This window comes from Gouania willdenowi, chromosome 4, assembly GCF_900634775.1.
Source record: "Gouania willdenowi chromosome 4, fGouWil2.1, whole genome shotgun sequence".
Lineage (NCBI taxonomy): Eukaryota > Metazoa > Chordata > Actinopteri > Blenniiformes > Gobiesocidae > Gouania > Gouania willdenowi.
Window position 1 is genome coordinate 30,092,462 of NC_041047.1, and position 18,265 is coordinate 30,110,726.

The window sequence follows — 18,265 nt, forward strand, 5'->3', positions numbered from 1 at the left end:
GACAGGGTCATCTAATAAAGGCGAGATTTTTGGGTCCATCCATAAAGTCAGCAACATGATGATGTATTGTTCTATGAATCTGTGATAACCACATTTATTTATTTATCTGAATAATATCCACTGTTATCCAGGAAGTGTATAATTTTTTGTGCCATAGTATATAGTCATCTTAAAGATGTAAATCCTTGTTTTAATCAAAAATAAAATAGGTTAAAAGTGACCAAAAATGGTGGAAAAGTTGGTGAAATGGGATTTTAAAAAAACCACAGAAAGTGGTTAAAAGTTGTACATTTTGGGTAATGGAATTTAGAAATGTAGGGAAATTTGGTTTAAACTGGCAAATAATGGGCATTGCAAGTCGTGAATGTTGTTACATTGGCAAAAAATAAACATAAAATGTGGTGAATGTGGGTCAACATGTGACATGTGGTGGAAAGGGTAGATAAGTGCTGAAAATGGACTCTCTTGGCTAAAATGACCATGTGTTCAAACAGTAAAAACAAATTGCAACATTTGAGATGATAGTGAGTCGCTGTGAGTGAGTTACTGATTTAATTTCCTCATAAGATAGAATATCAAGGACAGAATACAGTTCACTCATTTTGAATTGAAATAAAGTAAACATGGCAAACTAAGAAAAAAAATAGACATCATAAATATTATTATTATGAAGTCGTTAATTAATCAGCTACAGTATATATCAGAGCACTGTGAACATTAAGGAAGTCCTTTTTAAAGGTCCCTCGTGTCTCAGGAGAGCTCCAAGGCTTCCTCAGACTCTAGACTCTCTGCAGTTTTTTGTAGTGACTCTTCACTTTCCTCTCCAGCTCCACCGGCCACCACACTCTCCTCAGCATGTCCCTGACTGGTCAGGGTCGTTTCCAGCCCGTCCTGGTCCGTACTGGCATTCTGTGAGTCAGCGCCCTCGTCATCCTCATCTTCAACATCCATCTCAAACACGCGAATGTGCCGTAGATTGGAGCTCAGCTGGAAGAGAAAAAAAACAAAGATATTTGGCAGCGATCGTAATTAAAACATGTGAATGACGAGGTATAAGAGAAGATCATTCAACCTCACTGTAATAGTGGGATCTATTCACACACCGTCCAATGTAAGCCCTCTGCATCAACACATCATCAGACTTCAACCTACCACACAGGAAACTTTGCGGATTCCATTGACGGCAACAAACTGAGCCTTCATGCTTTCCAGCTCTCGCCACTGATTCCCCAACAACAGACTTTGGCAGGGAATGGCGCCGCTCTGCTGGGCCAACCTAAAAACAACGTCTGAATTTTAAAATGTGTTTTGTATGTTTGAATAAATTCAATCCTTCGATGATGAAGTTACAGTGCAGAGTAGAAGACAAAAAAAAAACAACAACTGGGAAAATGAAAGTCCAGCATATAATTTTTCTGCTGTTTAATCTAATTTCCATTTGACAAAGCACATTTTCTTGGTTTTTAAGTAAGAAATTAGCAATGTCTCCACTGTTGCACCAAAACTTCCACACCTTATCCATCAAAGTGTACCTTTGATATCTTGCTATTTGCTTACTGTTGAGATGAGCACATCAAATAATTATTTAATTGTTATCTCATTCTATCAACATGATTAATCATTTTATCACAGCCTTTAATTGCTGCTGTAAATTGACAATTTTTTTGGGATCATCTTCAGGTAGGCACACCATTTATAGAGCAGTCGTTCTCAACCACCGGGCTGCAGACCAGTAGTAGGCCACAAAAACATTTTTTTTAAAAAATCTATTTTTATGCATTTTCCTGAAAAAAAATGTGGCAGTTTAAACTTTGTATAATAGAGTTATATGGAATTTTCTTGTTCCTAACAGTGCACATGACCGTGAATGGCGCCAGTCGAGAACGCAAGGCATGATGGGAAATGTTTCAAAGCATTCTTGTATAGGCTTGTTGTCATTTGTGTGAAATATGAGGCAGATAGAACTTTGCGTGTCAGAGTTATCGGGATTTTAAAATTGTGGCGTGCTAATGAAAATTAGCATTGCTACTTTGTGGCGGGGCCACGACCATGTTATTAGAGATACGCAAATTCCTTTGATATATTTTCATCTTCAGTGGGTCCTAAGGGTCCTGGCCGAGTTTGAAGCGGATCGGATGAAGTTCCTCAGACTACTGTAGTTCGCACAAATGCGTTTCCAGGGCAAAACAACATTTTTGACCTTTGACCCAAGATGGCTGACTTCCTGTTTTTATTTTGAGCATGGTCATGATTTACATTTTTGTTCATCCCGGGTGAATGACTGTGGCGAATTTCGTACATATCGGTCAAACCTGTTGGTGAGGTGGTTCCATCGCAAACTTCTGCTTTTGTGCTTGAACCTCCAGCGAGGAGCGTAATTATGGCACTCGAAACCCAAAATTTTTTTAAAATCTGTATTGCAACAAGAAATAACTAAAACTGCTTATAAAAATTCCCCCTCCATAAAAACAAACATTAGTTTCTGTGTGAAACAAGCTGAGTGTCTTAGATTCAAAAAGAGCATAAGCCGTTAAATAAAAAGCCATACCCAGAGGAACAATAAACACATACCTCAGGTTGGAGTCCCAGTTGAATTGGGTTTCACAGGCCAGACAGGAAGCAAGAGGAAGCTGAGCGAGGAAATGACAACTGCTCTGTTCACCTGATCCTTGTAAGACCACGGTCAGCATTTCATCGTCGTAGAAACGAGCATCCAGGCACCTGAAAGTGTGTCGGGTCCTGATGACAAAAAAGTGGATCACAATAAAACACACACACGCACGCACACACACAAATCAGCGGTGAGAGTGAGTGAGACACTCACTGCACATCAACATCATCTTTGGTGTTGTCGAGGTGTCGGCTGAGGTCCATGGACATCACACTATTTGGGACGTGTCTGCGTGAGGGGAAAAAACAGACCAAAAACCACATTGTCATCATGAAGCACATGCTTAAATACGCTCACACTCACAGATCTGCAATCACACACATGCACCTGTTTGGGTCTGTGCCTCTGCGTAACAAGTACAGCTTGGAGGGGGAGGATTCCGGCATGCAGAACACAACATAGTGCATCTTGGTCTTCTTGTCGTTCCACCTGAGATGTAAGAAACAGAGTTAAGCCAAACCTCTGACATGATGATGAGAAACAAAACCTGGTAATATCTGCTTTACATACAAAGATGGAAGTTCAAACAGCCGTGCTGCGTTTTCAGAGCTGAAAAAAAAATATGTTTCATTACAATTGTACAACATCATTGGCAGGGTTGGGGTCAGTTACATTTTTAAATTATAATTACGTCTTCAATTATCCATGTTCAATTACAACTCAATTACGATAACAGTGACTGGCATTTTTCCCAATTCCAATTATTAGTTTTCCCCTGAAAGTCAATTACAATTATGTTCTCAATTACTTAAGTTCAATTACAATTACTGAGCCTTTAATAAATAAGCTGTACCTCTCCAACACAGTGTATAAAGGGAAGAAGGCCGCTACTGTCACTGACTTCCCAATGACTTCCTGTACAAATATAAGCACAGTTAGTGTCGCTAATAATTAGAAAGAGAACATTTAAATGGGAACAAGACTCACAGCAGGTTTCTGTAGGCAATGTTCAATGACATTCTCCATCATTCTCTTGACAAAGTGTAAGGACTTTTGGGGATATGAAGGAAACAGCAACGGGCTTTCTAAACACACCAAGCAAACATTTCATCTGTTATAGATGGAACATTTCATCTGATAAATGGATCAAATGTATAATCACACGTTTGATCATCAACTGGAGATGAAATGAGCTCTCACTGAAGAAACTATTTAAATAGTGTGTAAAACTTCAAAAAGTATATATATTACCATGAAAGCCCTTGGCAGACATGGGCAACTGGCGGCCCCCAAAGTAAACGTACAAAATGACAGAAAAACACACAAAACAAAAGCAAGAATACATTAAATAATAAAAAGAAAAATACAGTAATACACAGAAAATACTGCAAAACACACAAAACTACTACAGAAATTAAGAAACTGACGAGTTCTACACAAAATTACTCCAAAGAATGCAAAATGACAACAAAAATACAAAAAATAACAGAAAAATTATACAAAATTACAACAGAAGAATGGAAAAAAAACATGAAAAACACAAAAAATGAATCCGCAAACCCACAGTACTAACAAACAAGCAAAACGACAACAGAAATACACAAAAATTACTCCAAAAAATGCAAAATAACAGCATGAATACACAACATGACTCCAAAAAAACATACATTTTACAGGTAAACTATACAAAAGGATAACAAAAATGCACAAAATGCAATCATACGAGCAAGACGACAACAAACATACACAGAATGACAGAAAAACACACACAATTACTGTTAAAACTCTTTGTTCTTTCCTGAGTTAAAGCTCAGATTGGTCATTATTCTAAATGTTGACATGAATGATGATAATGTGGCCCTTGGATCAAACAAAGCCATTTTTGTGATAGACTTTGCCAACATCAGTGCCAACCTTTCAGGTGTTTGCTCTCCTGTAAAAACTTGAGCCACTGGTTTCCCTTGGTGTTGGGTGGAGACACAAGATCCTCCTCCTCGTCCTTCAGGTACTGCAGGTGTTCACACAACAAAGAGATGAACGTCTTTGAGTAGGACACAACAAATCCCCGTGGGCGCAGAAAAAAAAAGCTCGCACCTGACCGACTCGCTCTACGTTGAAGTATTTCCCTTTTCGATCAAAGAGTTCTTCATTCTGTCAAAACAAAAGGCGCTTTAACTTTAACTGTGAGAGCAAGAACAGACCTTCACACATTCCTTTATGTTGATCTGCTGCTCGTACCTTACTGAAATGCTCAGACAGGAAGTCCGCTACAAAGGAAATGTCCTTCTGTGTCATCTGAGAGAAAAAGCAACACGTCAGCATCAGTGACTTTTGTCAGAGAAACAGAACGTCTTGGAGGTACATCTCACCTTGTTGAGTTCTGGCTGTACATGCTCCTCACACATCCTTAGCATGGCTGGGAGAAAAAGGTTAATGTGATGACACGAATCAGCCATAACACTATGACCACCAGCATATTCATCATTACAGCTTCTAAATTGCTGCAAAGTCACTTGTTAGCACAGCTTTTCTTAATGTCAGAGCACACAGGTTTACTGGAACATCCAACCATCACCTTTCATTTTACAGCCCACACAGTCTTTGATAACTAATAAAATTATGCCAGTCAATGTTTTATATATATATATATATATATATATATATATGCTCCAAAATTCTGGCCACCAAATATGCACTTTGCGTTTCAATGAGAGAACATATTTAACTTGACCTGTACCTGTAACCTGTACAACATCATTTAAAGTGTGAGTGAGTCAAGTTAAACATTTTTTTAAAATTTTATTCTTTTGTGAATTGTTGGTATGTCAGTGCTAAATAAATATTTTCACATTTTTAATTGATTCACTCTTTGAAGCATTGACATTAATACAACTGCAATGTTTTAATTTTAGTGAAGTTAATGCACATTAATACCCATAAATGCAATGGGACAAGGTCATATTTTGCATAATAATACATTTCGGTGTTTTGGTTTTCGGCCAAGAATTAGCATTTTGGTGCATCCCTAATATATATACAGTATATCTTTTTCTTTATTTTTTTGAAAATCAAAGCCAAACCTTGAATAATTCAACTCTCTTTTTAACAAAATAATGTTTAAATGTTAAATGGGCTTTCAGTAACTATAAGTTAATAACACATATTTGAAAAATGTTTCTAATATGTAGTTAGATTTTTTTTTTAAATTATTTAAAAAAAAAAATAAATTACCAAAATAATTCATCACACATATACTCAGACTTAACTTTTCCCGAAAATATTTCTAAGATAAAAAATATTGTTTTTGTCCTGAAAACAAATGTTGCTCGTGGCTTTAATTTAAACCCCGATCACTGATTTACACAGCCATGTTTTCCTTTCTTGTTCCACTTTTTGATAGTGAGCCCTGCAAACTGGAAATACCTGCAGTTTTGAAGATGATCTTTGCTCTACCGGTAGTTCTCTAACAATCACATGAGGTCAAACTTACTAAAATCATGCTCGTCTCACATGGACAAAACGTACTGTAGTGTATAAGCTTTAATCTTCATTCTGGATATCATACGGAACTCAAGATAAGCAGGTTTCAGCAGCGCACATGAAGACTATAGAGTTAAACTTAAGTGGATTGGACGTCTTACCCACATAAAGCCAGCGGAAAAAGGCTTTAAAGTTCTTCATGCTCTTGTCAATGACTCTGAAACAGAAAAACAAGCACCGAAGTAGAAGAAAACCAAATCCTACACAGTTTAAAAGAAAGTGACATATGTTTGTAGGTATACACTTACTGCAGAAGTTCATTGGCTTTAAGAGAAAAAGAGCCCACTGCTGTAATGGCACCTGGACACATAAAGCACACATGATTACTGAGTTCAATAAGAAACAAGAGACTCACTAAAAGTTTGTCAAAACTCTTTAAGTGGAACTTTTTTTTTGCCATCAAATATAAGCATTGAGTTAATAAAGGCACAATAATCCTAATGTTGGAGGCGTATCTCCTACAATTATATCTCATGGTACCACCCCTCCAAAACAGTATTTTATGTTTTTTTTTTTATCGCACCCATAACCAGGAAGGAGCAGCTCTAGGAACATTGTGGATAGGTTTAACCATTTAATATTTTTTTTTTTCTTAAAAGTCTCAGTTTAATTATCAAAAACTGTATTTGCTTCCCAGTTGGAGGATAAATGGGAGAAATTGATATTATACAGGGACAATGTGAACTGAGAGGAGACATGTTTTAAAAGACACTTGTGAACCCTTGAGATTTGAAATCCTTTTCCCCTGTAATTTTATTTTTATTTATATTTTATTTTGTTCTTCCTTCTATTTTATAATTGTTTAAAAACAAAAAAAAGCAGCAATGCACACGACAGACATCAGATATATTGTCAACAGTGCAACTTTATTGCTGTGATTGTCAGAGCTAAAATGCATAGAACAACCCCAAAATAAAAAGTAAACGAGGCTCTGTCATTCTACTATTTCAAGCTTTAGGATGTAAGAGCACCAAAATAATAAATAATCGCTCTCTTCATTTTTCCTAGCTGATGTCATTAAACCTTTTTACTTTCTCCACTTCCTCTGCTTTCTTCCTTATTTCACATTTTCTGTCCATAACTCAGTGCTTCCCTCCACAGTTACACGCTACATTTGGGCTGCACACCTTCACTGCATTCCTCCAACTTGTGTTCCTCACTGCAATTTGGACATCTCTGGCTACGATAACACACAAGGATGGAACGCGAAAAAGTCCGTAATAAACTGTGTTGGGAAAAAAACAACAAAAAACAAAAACTTGGATTTGCAAAATAAAAATTGTTTTTAGCTACAAATTCAATAAATCGATTTTTTGCCCAGCCCTACCTAATTGCATTGTCTTTAAACTTTTTGTGATTTTGTCTGAAAAGTGTTTATTTATATCCCATGTATTGTATATTTCTCCTTTTCTCATGCGTCTAAAATTTGTACAATTGGGCATTTCTATTTTGTCCTGAACTGCTTAATCACAACAGCATTTACTTACTGTATGTATTTACACATGTATTCAGGTATCTCACATTCTTTAAAGTCTTTAGCCCATGCCTTAGACATAGCGTTTTCTCATTTGAACCGACTTATCCTACACCATCTACTGCTGTGTTTTATTAAGGCTTTGGGTGATCAGTCCTCACACTGTTGAGACTTTGTATTTTCCTCCAGAGCAAAGCATGGATTTACTCTCTCATCTCACATTCCAAACACGTGCATCTTCATTAAAGTTTTCAGTTTGGCCTGTGGGAGTTAAGGAGTGTGTGGTGATGATCAGCTGTCCGTGTTTTGCTTTGTGAAACAGTCTTAGAGACTTTTTGAGAAAACATATATACGTTATAAACTTTGAAATTGATTGAATGAATACATCCTAAACAAAAAAAACCTACTTATAACATAAGATGAAATTATGTGTTTTGTTTCCAATCTAACAGAGCAACATTATCATTATTTTTAAAGTTGGTGTTGGTGTGTGTTGAATAAAAGTTTATTTTTTGTAATACATTTTTTTTTATTGGAAACAGATAGTACAAATATAATATAATGTAGAAGCAAACGGCGATAAATAACCCTTTTCGCCCCGCCGCCTTCATCAAATTGCGCCACCTTCGCCGCACCGCCTTTGCTGTGCCGCCTTAAGTTCATACAAAGACATATAATAACAGTAAATTCTATACTATCAGTGCATTATTATTGATTTGTTTAGACAGAAATGTACTATTGAGATATAAACTTGGACATATTTATGATTTTTGTAACACATCCAACAACAATGCTGAAGTTGTAATGGAAGTCATTAAGAATATATATTTTCTTCAAAAAGAAGATGACATTTGCCTTTAGACTATGATCCAATCATTATTTTTTCAATTGCGTTACAATACATATACTGAAGCCCTTTACAAACAGTGTACTTGGAGTGAACACGGAAAGGATCCGGCTCCCCCAGCCGCATCTTACACAGAGTTTTCTGTACAAACATGCACCCGTGTTCAGGAGCAAGTGTGCATTATTTGCGTACAAACAGCAAACAGGTCAGCATTGGCTCCGGGTGGTTTCCAAAGTGGCTTGCATGTGGAGGGGATTGCGGGGGGGGGGAGGGGGGGGGTGTCGATAACGCAGAAAGAGCTGCCCAGGTCATTCACCTTTAAGGCTAAACTTAAAACCCACTTATATGCTGAAGTGCATACTGTATAATAGCATTAACCGCTAGAGCAGACATGGGCTCGTCCGTAAATGGTCGCATTTACAGTCTTTGTAATCGCTGTTACATTACAAATAAACGAGAAGAGATTCAAATTCTGATGTAGTTGGTTATATTTTACAGTCCACATAAACATGACTGACATAACCTAACCACTAGAGTAGATATGGGCTCATCTGTGAATGGTCACATTTACAGACCTTGGAGTTGATGTTAGCTACCAATAAACAGGAAGAGATTCGTCACCTATATAATAAGTGTTGACTAGGCCACTTGGAGTGAGGCCCAAGGCCAAGGCAGGCAGACTTGATAATAATGTATCATGTTTTTCTGCAGTCAGTGCCTTCTCCCCGCCCTTCTCTCTTTTCTCTGTTTCAGGTGTCGTGAAGCTGATGATGGCAGTTCCTGATCTATGGTTCACGGCTCAACTAGTCTGAGACACTCTGATGTGCCATCTCTCTATCCTGTTCTCTATTGTGTCATTTTTGGCCAAAAGTTCATGGCTCTGAATAAGCCAGAAATTAGAGAAGCGCACAATTAAATTTTATTTTAATTTTTGGGACCCTTCATGATGGTTCAGTGGGTGAAAAGTAGGTGAGTTGGTTCCGACACCGGGAAATAAAGAAGAAAGAAAGAAAAAACTAACTAAAAAAATACTAAGTATATTTATTTAATTCATCAACATTGAATGTATACATGTACTATACAGTTTGATGGCAGCTTTCAAGTATGGTTGCCATGGCTGCAAGATGAAAGAGATCCAAACAAAGCCATAACTCCAGTAGCTTGTCTGAGTGGTTGTGGTTCAGTTGGACAAACATTCCCTCTTGATCTAAGAACTGAGAAGTTGAAGAAGCAATATTTGTGTATTTTCAAAGCTTAAATTGTGAAGACCTGATTGAGAAATGGCTGCTGTAGGTAAGAGACATTACAGACAAAATATGAGGTTTAACTCTGATCTGCTAAGATGAAAGAAGACTTTAGTAAATCAGTAGATTTACATAAAAAATGTTACAATTTATAATTAGAAAATTAATTTCATCTAGTTTTAATATATTGATATATTAATGTACTGAAAATATTTTCCATTAAAATTTTAAAGAGATGATATGAGATGATGTATTTATATCTATTATCCAAAATGAAGCAATGACAAAAAAAGAAGAAAAAAAAAAACTAAGCTGACAGGAGAGAAAAAGTACTGAGGAAGAAGTACATTGATAGAAATGTAGATTAGATAAGATCTTTATTTATTTAACATATATCAAGACTAAAAAGGAGAAAAAAGCTAAAAAAAACAAAACAAAATAACAATATTAATAATAAATAAAAACATTTAATAATCATCTCATTAAATATAGTCATGTTCAAAATGGGTATGAAGAACTACCTCATCATACTATTTATTCAATAGTAGAGTAAATGTACTTGAAATACTACCTAAGTATAATTATTTCATTAACAACACTGAATGTATGCATTTACAATACAGGAAACAGTTTGATAGATAGATCTTTCCAGTGTGAATGGTTACCATGGCTACAAGATGAAAGAGAAGCTAACAGAACAACTCCAGTAGCTCTTTTCATTGATAGTGGTTCAGTTGGACAAAGTAACTCTTTTAGTAATTTGACAATCAAGAAGTTAAGTAGCAATATTTGTGTATTTTCAAAAGCTTAAATTGTGAAGACCTGATTGAGAAATGGCTGCTGTAGGTAAGAGACATTACAGACAAAATATGAGGTTTAACTCTGATCTGCTAAGATGAAAGAAGACTTTAGTAAATCAGTAGATTTACATAAAAAATGTTACAATTTATAATTAGAAAATTAATTTCATCTAGTTTTAATATATTGATATATTAATGTACTGAAAATATTTTCCATTAAAATTTTAAAGAGATGATATGAGATGATGTATTTATATCTATTATCCAAAATGAAGCAATGACAAAAAAAGAAGAAAAAAAAAACTAAGCTGACAGGAGAGAAAAAGTACTGAGGAAGAAGTACATTGATGGAAATGTAGATTAGATAAGATCTTTATTTATTTAACATATATCAAGACTAAAAAGGAGAAAAAAGCTAAAAAAACAAAACAAAATAACAATATTAATAATAAATAAAAACATTTAATAATCATCTCATTAAATATAGTCATGTTCAAAATGGGTATGAAGAACTATCTCATTATACTATTTATTCAATAGTAGAGTAAATGTACTTGAAATACTACCTAAGTATATTTATTTCATTAACAACACAGAATGTATGCATTTACAATACAGGGAACAGTTTGATAGATAGATCTTTCAAGTGTGAATGGTTACCGTGGCTACAAGATGAAAGAGAAGCTAACAGAACAACTCCAGTAGCTCTTTTCATTGATAGTGGTTCAGTTGGACAAAGTAACTCTTTTAGTAATTTGACAATCAAGAAGTTAAGTAGCAATATTTGTGTATTTTCAAAAGCTTAAATTGTGAAGACCTGATTGAGAAATGGCTGCTGTAGGTAAGAGACTTTACAGACAAAATATGAGGATGAACTCTGATCTGCTAAAGATGAAAGAAGACTTTAAGTAAATCAGTAGATTTACTTAAAGTTACAAATTATCATTAGAAAATTATTTTAATCTAGTTTTAATATATTGAAAATATTATTTCTTGAAAAAAAGTTGATATTGTATGTAAATAATACTGTTTAGAGTGTACCAACAGAAAATTAGGATGCACATGCAGTAACTGCAGATACAGGACTTCACATATGAAGTAGATTTGCAGACTTTTTCTTAAAAACTTAAGCTTCAAAATGACAGGACAGGACAACATGTCCTTGTTTATGTGAGTCTCACTGTTGAAATACTGAATACTAACCTTGTGTCCTGTCTATCCACTTTGACAGAGTCTCAACTAATTGTAGGACAGGTTCTGCAGAGCAGCTCAACTCAATATACAATCATTGAGTTCATCGGAGAAGGTTGCTTCGGTAAAGTGGCCAAATGCCACGTTAATTCCACCAGCGAATTAGTGGCTGTAAAAATAATGAAGGACACGTTTGTGCAAGACGTGGATGAGGAGGTGAGTGTTTGGATCTCTCCTAGTTTTGGTGCCTCCAACAGGTCTTTAACTATGAACTGTTTAGGAAATAGTGATATAAAGATGATCTAATTGTGCTTTTATTCTCCTCCAGCTGTCTATGTTGAGTAAAATCAACGTGTTGGATCCAGACCAGTTTAACTTGGTCAAATTCCACGAGAGGTTTGAGTACTTGAGCTATACCTGCCTCGTCTTTGAGTTGCTTGAGATGAACTTATTACAGTATCTCAAAACTGAAATGGGTTCTTCAATGTATGTGAACCAAATCCGCCCCATTGCCAAGCAGGTATGATCCTTTTTTATTGTTTGACTAAAAACCTTTCTATGATAATGCTTGCTAACCAATTAAGAAAGCTTGGAGTTAAAACCTGATCTTAAACAGCTCCATAAGAAGAACTCCATTATAATTCTGTCTTTTTTCATCGTGTCCCTGCAGATGTTGGTAGCCTTACAGAGACTCCAATCTCTGGGGATCATCCACAGTGACATCACGTCTGATAATGTGATGGTGGTAAATACTGAGGAGGATGCATTACAAGTCAAGCTCATTGACTTCGGACTGGCTCATCCATCCTCCTCCGCCACGCCCGGGAGGTCGCTTCAGGCCATCGGCTACAGGTATGAGGGTGTCGGCCTGACTGACTTCTGTGTTTTTGTAACAAACCTGTGTCTTTATGAGGGGTGTAATGATTCATTTTAGCTACGATTCAATTAATTATTGGCGATTCGATTCAAGGACGATATTGGTTCATTTAGAACGATTCGATCCGAAATGATTCAGTGACTTGAAATCGATTCAGTAATTTTTTAGCCAAAATAATAATTCAACCAGTGTGACTGAAATACAATCCCTGAATACTGAACAGTACAGGTGAGGTTTTATTGATTCCTGATTTTTCTTATAGGAGAATTGTCTATGAATGTATTATGGACATAAACGAACAAGTACAGTAAACAACATTTAAAGGCAAATGTATTCACATTTTATTTGAATAAAGCCCAACCGACACTTCAGTTTAAATTAACAGTATGTTAACTTTTCTGCTCCTATTTTCATGACTCAACACACTTTCAGTAAAACTATATATTAGGTTTCTCAGACTCTTCTGGTTGTTGTTTTTTATGTAAAAATAACACAAAATTAATCTAAAAAATAAAGTGCAACCAAGATTTGTTCAGGTTAAATGAACAGTGGTTGAACTTGACACTTTTCATTTAAATTTGATGGTGAGCTTGAGGCTTTCTGCAGAGCTAATGATTACCTTTTAGAATGATTTTATATTGATTTGACTTGCCGAGCACAAATCGATGAAGTTGGACTGAAGGAAAAATCGCTTAATCGATCGAATAGATGAATCGATACACCCTTAGTCATTATAGTGTTGGTACTTGGTGCTAAGCAATGGATTTCTAAAGCGTATTTCATTAATTTTGCTTCACAGGGCCCCAGAGGTGTGTCTTGGCCTTTCATACACAGAGGCCATTGACATGTGGGGACTGGGCTGTACGCTGGCCAACCTGTACCTCAATGCCAACCTCTTCCCCGTCAGATGTGAATATCTCATGGTAGGTCATCTTTTTTTTTATACACCATCCCCACATGCTCTTTCTCAGTGTTGCGGCTGTTTTATACACATGTATATAAAGTCTTGAGGAACTGCCCCTAATGTGTGTAATTGTCTGTTCTTTCTGCAGATGAAAGCCATGGTGGAGTATCTTGGTATGCCGTCGGAAAACCAGCTCCTATTTGGCATGCATACCAAGAAATACTTCTGTCAGGAGGCAGATGAGCTTGGCTTAAGGTGGAGGCTCCTGGTAAAACATAGTTTTTATTGTTATTGAACCTGGACTGTACTGCCTTAAACTTATCCTAAACCCTTATTATTGTCATTGTATTTCCTCAGACACCAGAAGAAACCGGTGTGAAAGCAAAGGAATGGCCCCCATGGCGCCCTCAATTCTACTCATTGGATGACCTGATCTATGTAAGTGTTCTCTACAATATTTGAGTTCAAATACGATCTCTTCTGTAAAATGTAACCTACTTTATACATGCGTTTATAAGCTGAATTTACTCACAGTTAATTTTTTGTTAACATATGTTTTGAGCAAGAGAGGTTTGAACTTGTTCTAGGAACTACATTAACTCTTTTTTCTTTTTTTAAATCCAGATCTATGAAGAAGAGGATGCTGCAGAGTTTATGGACAGGAGGGAGTTCATAGACTTCCTCAAACACCTGCTGACTCTGGATGAGGAGAACAGATTCTCTCCAACTGAGGCTCTTCAGCATCCTTTCATTACGATGACCCACCTGAGCCAGGATGCAGACAGCAGTGACTAGTGAGTAACTGCATTGAGGAGCCAATCACTCACATGGAGATCAACTTGTTGTTCTATTGACTTTTGTACTAATCTTTTTTTTTTTTTTTTCCTAGTCTAACCACTGCACAGGCATTAATGCCAACGGAGGCCTCACTAAGTGATACTCCTGTAAAGGATGGAGAGGCACATGTGGCTGAAGAGGCTGACAAGGTCTTACCCACTCCTGCACCCAGCCAAATCAGACACAATGAGACAGATGTCCCCAAGGTCCCTCTGTCTCATGTGAAAGACTCAGAATGATTTTAATTGTGTTCTTTCACATTTATTGTTTATTATATTGTTTATTATTTTATTTGTTGTAATGTAAGGTGACCTTTAGAGGTTTTAAAAGGCACTTGAGAAACAAAAAGTATTTAAATTGAAATTTTTATGTATATTTGCAAATAAATACACTTCATGACTTACCTGCTTTGTTAAAGTTTTCATAGGTTTGACCCCTTTTTACAACATATTTTGAAGCTTTTAGGGGGAAGTCTCTGACATTGTAGCGTGGTAAAAGTTGTGCAGAGCTGCTGAATGTCCTGGATCAAAATGAAGTGGTAATGGCATTGCCCAATACCATGTCAGCCCTAAAACTAATTCCAAAGTCCTACTTGGCAGCATGATCTCAGCCTCCTCCTATGGTTATAAATAATAATAAATATAGCCGCAAGCGACGATAAACGGCCCTCGCCTTCACCGCGCCGCCTTCGCCAGTCGCTTTGCCTTCAACAAACTGCACCGCCTTCGGCAATCTGAATTTTTGAGACTCTACGTATGGTGCAGTGGGTGAAAAGTAGGTGAGTTGGTTCTGACACCGGGAAAGAAAGAAAGAAAGAAAGAAAGAAAGAAAGAAAGAAAGAAAGAAAGAAAGAAAGAAAGAAAGAAAGAAACATCCTTTTTGAGTACCATGAACTATACATTTTCAGAAAGCGCAGGGGCATGCCTACGATATGAAAAGGGTCACTGACGGGCACGTGGCGTTTGCATAGGCTCCGCCCCTTCCCTCGTAGTGTGGTCACTATGAGAGCAAGAGGCCCTTCGCCAGCTCGTGGCACTCGGGCCTACATATATCTTTCAGTATAGTATGTGTATACAGTATCAACAAAACAACATATGTATACATAGTTGTATAATAATTAAGTAATTAATCAAACAAAAAATAAACAACATTGTTCCAATTTTTCAGTAGATCAGGGATACGTCTTAAAACTGACTAGGATGCTGAAATAAACCATCTATATGGTCTCAAATTTGTCATGTTCAAATCTTACAGCATATGTAAGTTTTTCCATTCCATGTAAATCCTGGACAATACAAATCCAGTCATCAGTGGGAATGTTGTCACAAAGCTATTTTCTAGGAATCCATTTCATTGCAGCAGCCAATAGATTATTGCACAAATATATATTCACATTTCCCCTCATCTGAGCTGGTCTCTTCCCTAAGTATAAGGTCAAAAAGTCATGTGGTACGGCCACACCAATAACTTTGTCAATACTGTTCCTGAGCTGCATCCAGAAGGAAGTCATATTTTGGACAAGCCCAGAAAATGTGATAGAGCCCAGCCCTATCTGATCCACACTTCCTCCAACAGGAGGTGTCTCTTCCTGAAGAGGACCCTGAGGGTAACTTGAAAAAAAAACCATACAATATTCCTCCACACAAATTCTCTCCAGGAAAGGGAGGAGGTACATTTAAAATTGTTTTCTTGAATTTAGATCTCCTCTATACGCTTTAAGGATAATCTAAATTATTTCTGATAGGGGTGTCCCAATCCGATATTGATTGGGACACCATCAATATCGGATATCGGTCCGATATCAGCCAGAAAACGAATATCGGATTTTATCAGACTGCATCTAAAATCTCCGATATAAGCGCTCTGAGAAGCTTGTTGTTTTTGTCCCGCCCTCAGTTGTTTCCATCATATACTGACAGTAAAAAACAACTGAAGTGAACTTGAATTGCTGACTAATGTTCTCTGTTTGAGTAACACCACCTGATTAAGCCTTTTCTAACATTCGACACTACAAAATAAGTAATAAAAGTATGTATGATTCGTGCCAATATCGCATCGGATCGATATCAGCATTGGACAACATTCAAGGCTGCAATATCGGTATCGGGACATCCCTACTTTCTGAGGAGGAAGTGAGAGATTTCCTTGTTCTCCAAATAGTGTCTAATTAAAATTACCCTTAATATTTTGAAAGCTTTTGAGGTTTCCCTTATTATCATACAGTTTGACAAATATTGTAATATCAAGATTTAAATGTATAATCCACCATACTGGGCTTAAATCCTGGGTCATATGCAAACCACAACTGGTAGAAAAGTGTCCCAAATATTAAGAGGTGCATCTATCTAAGGGTTATTTGTTTTGGCAATTTTGTTAGCCGTGTTACTGATCAGAGACTGTAGGTATTTCTATACACACATCATATTTCATTTCTTTCCATCTTGCCTTGTATGTTGGGTCACATACAGTACGTCAGTGAGAGGGCTTATATGGGCCGCTTGGAAATCATTTTTAATGTTGGGTAGAGAAAGCCCTCCTTGTGTCTGTGCCAGTTGTAAGGTTTTGTATCTAACTCTTGGCTTTTTGCCCGGTCAGATACATTTTGAAATCAATCTATCGAGTTCTTGAAACATAGTGTCAGGCAGTTCCAAGGGGATGGGTTGGAAAAGATAGAAAAACCTTGGTAAGAAGTTAATCTTCACTGCTTCAATTCATTGTGCTAAACCCATGAAAGGTACCGTGTTCCATCTGGCCACATCAGATTTAATGCTTTCCATTAGAGCTTCATAACTTTCTGCTACCATTTGATTTAAATCTTTAGGTATATTTATTCCTAAATATTTTAAGTTCTTAGCTTCCTAGTTTATCTTGAACAATTCTAGACAGATGTCGTTTGGTGCATAAGTATATGTCAACATTTTAGATTTGCTGTGGTTAATGCTATAACCGGACATATAACCATATGTTAGTACGTTATCAAGCTCAGGGAGTGACTTGTTAAGTTCACTCACATACAATAACATGCCGTCCACGAAAAAGGCTATTTTATCACTTTACGCATGCCTATAGGTTTATCAAATTTGAGCCTACCTACTGTACACATGACATCTTTGGAAAGCTCAGATTAATGGCTAAACAACCCATCAGGCAAAATAAATCTTCCCATTGGTGGAAAGTTTTGAGGGCTGCAAGTTAGGTTGGTCTTTTCTGAGCAGCTGATGTGGTTGAACATTATAGCCTGTGGTTGGGTCGTGAGAAGAAATCAGGGCGGAGTTGCTTTCTTCTTGTAAATAGGACGTTACATTTGTTTTTACAGCAGTTTTACTGTGTTTTGGACTAAATGCTGGAATTAATTGGATTTTTTTATGTCTTAGAAAGATTTTGACGGAGTATGTGTATTCAAAAAGACATGGCATCGTTTTAAAGGTGAGGAGGCTGGCTTGTTTATTTCGCCATTTTTTTTTCCTAAGTTTGAAAAAATAATTGACTGTGTTTGCTGTGATGGTTGTGTCTTAAAATGGTTTATATGGTTAAAAATGAATGATTCCAAGCTTTCAAATGGTATATGACACTTGTGATATGCTGCTGTATTTGAGAAGCATTTAATCCCTTAAGAGCGTGAATGAGTGAGAATATGCATTTTGACCCGTATTCGGGACGGTGGACGTTAAGAGGTTAACTGTGAAACCCGATATTTTGTTATTTTGCCAAATGTTGATTAAAACTTCAACCAGCTGGCATATAGCAAGTTTTTCCATTTATATTTAGACAAAAAACAAAATGTTTAACTGTGCTTAATGAATATTCAATCTATAATATCAACAGTAATAACAGACATTAACAGACATTATTCATAATGCAAAAAAGAGAAATCAGACTGATACATAACGCAGGATACAGGGAACATAAAATCGATTATTCTTAAAAACACCAAATTTTA

General features: G+C 36.5%; 1 protein-coding gene across 1 annotated transcript in view; it reads right to left on the reverse strand.

Annotated features, from left to right (window-relative positions):
* Positions 1-172: 172 nt before the first annotated feature.
* anapc4 (anaphase promoting complex subunit 4) overlaps positions 173-18,265 on the reverse strand; it is a 30,212-nt gene continuing 12,119 nt past the window's right edge. The window contains exons 15-28 of the mRNA XM_028444716.1: positions 6,400-6,451; positions 6,253-6,308; positions 4,981-5,027; positions 4,850-4,906; positions 4,706-4,762; positions 4,526-4,619; positions 3,599-3,696; positions 3,465-3,526; positions 3,182-3,220; positions 2,999-3,100; positions 2,825-2,899; positions 2,572-2,739; positions 1,153-1,276; positions 173-987 (exon numbers count right to left, since the gene is read on the reverse strand). Coding sequence (XP_028300517.1) covers positions 751-987; positions 1,153-1,276; positions 2,572-2,739; positions 2,825-2,899; positions 2,999-3,100; positions 3,182-3,220; positions 3,465-3,526; positions 3,599-3,696; positions 4,526-4,619; positions 4,706-4,762; positions 4,850-4,906; positions 4,981-5,027; positions 6,253-6,308; positions 6,400-6,451 — 1,268 coding nt within the window. The 3' untranslated portion in view covers positions 173-750. The remainder of the gene's footprint in view (positions 988-1,152; positions 1,277-2,571; positions 2,740-2,824; positions 2,900-2,998; positions 3,101-3,181; positions 3,221-3,464; positions 3,527-3,598; positions 3,697-4,525; positions 4,620-4,705; positions 4,763-4,849; positions 4,907-4,980; positions 5,028-6,252; positions 6,309-6,399; positions 6,452-18,265) is intronic.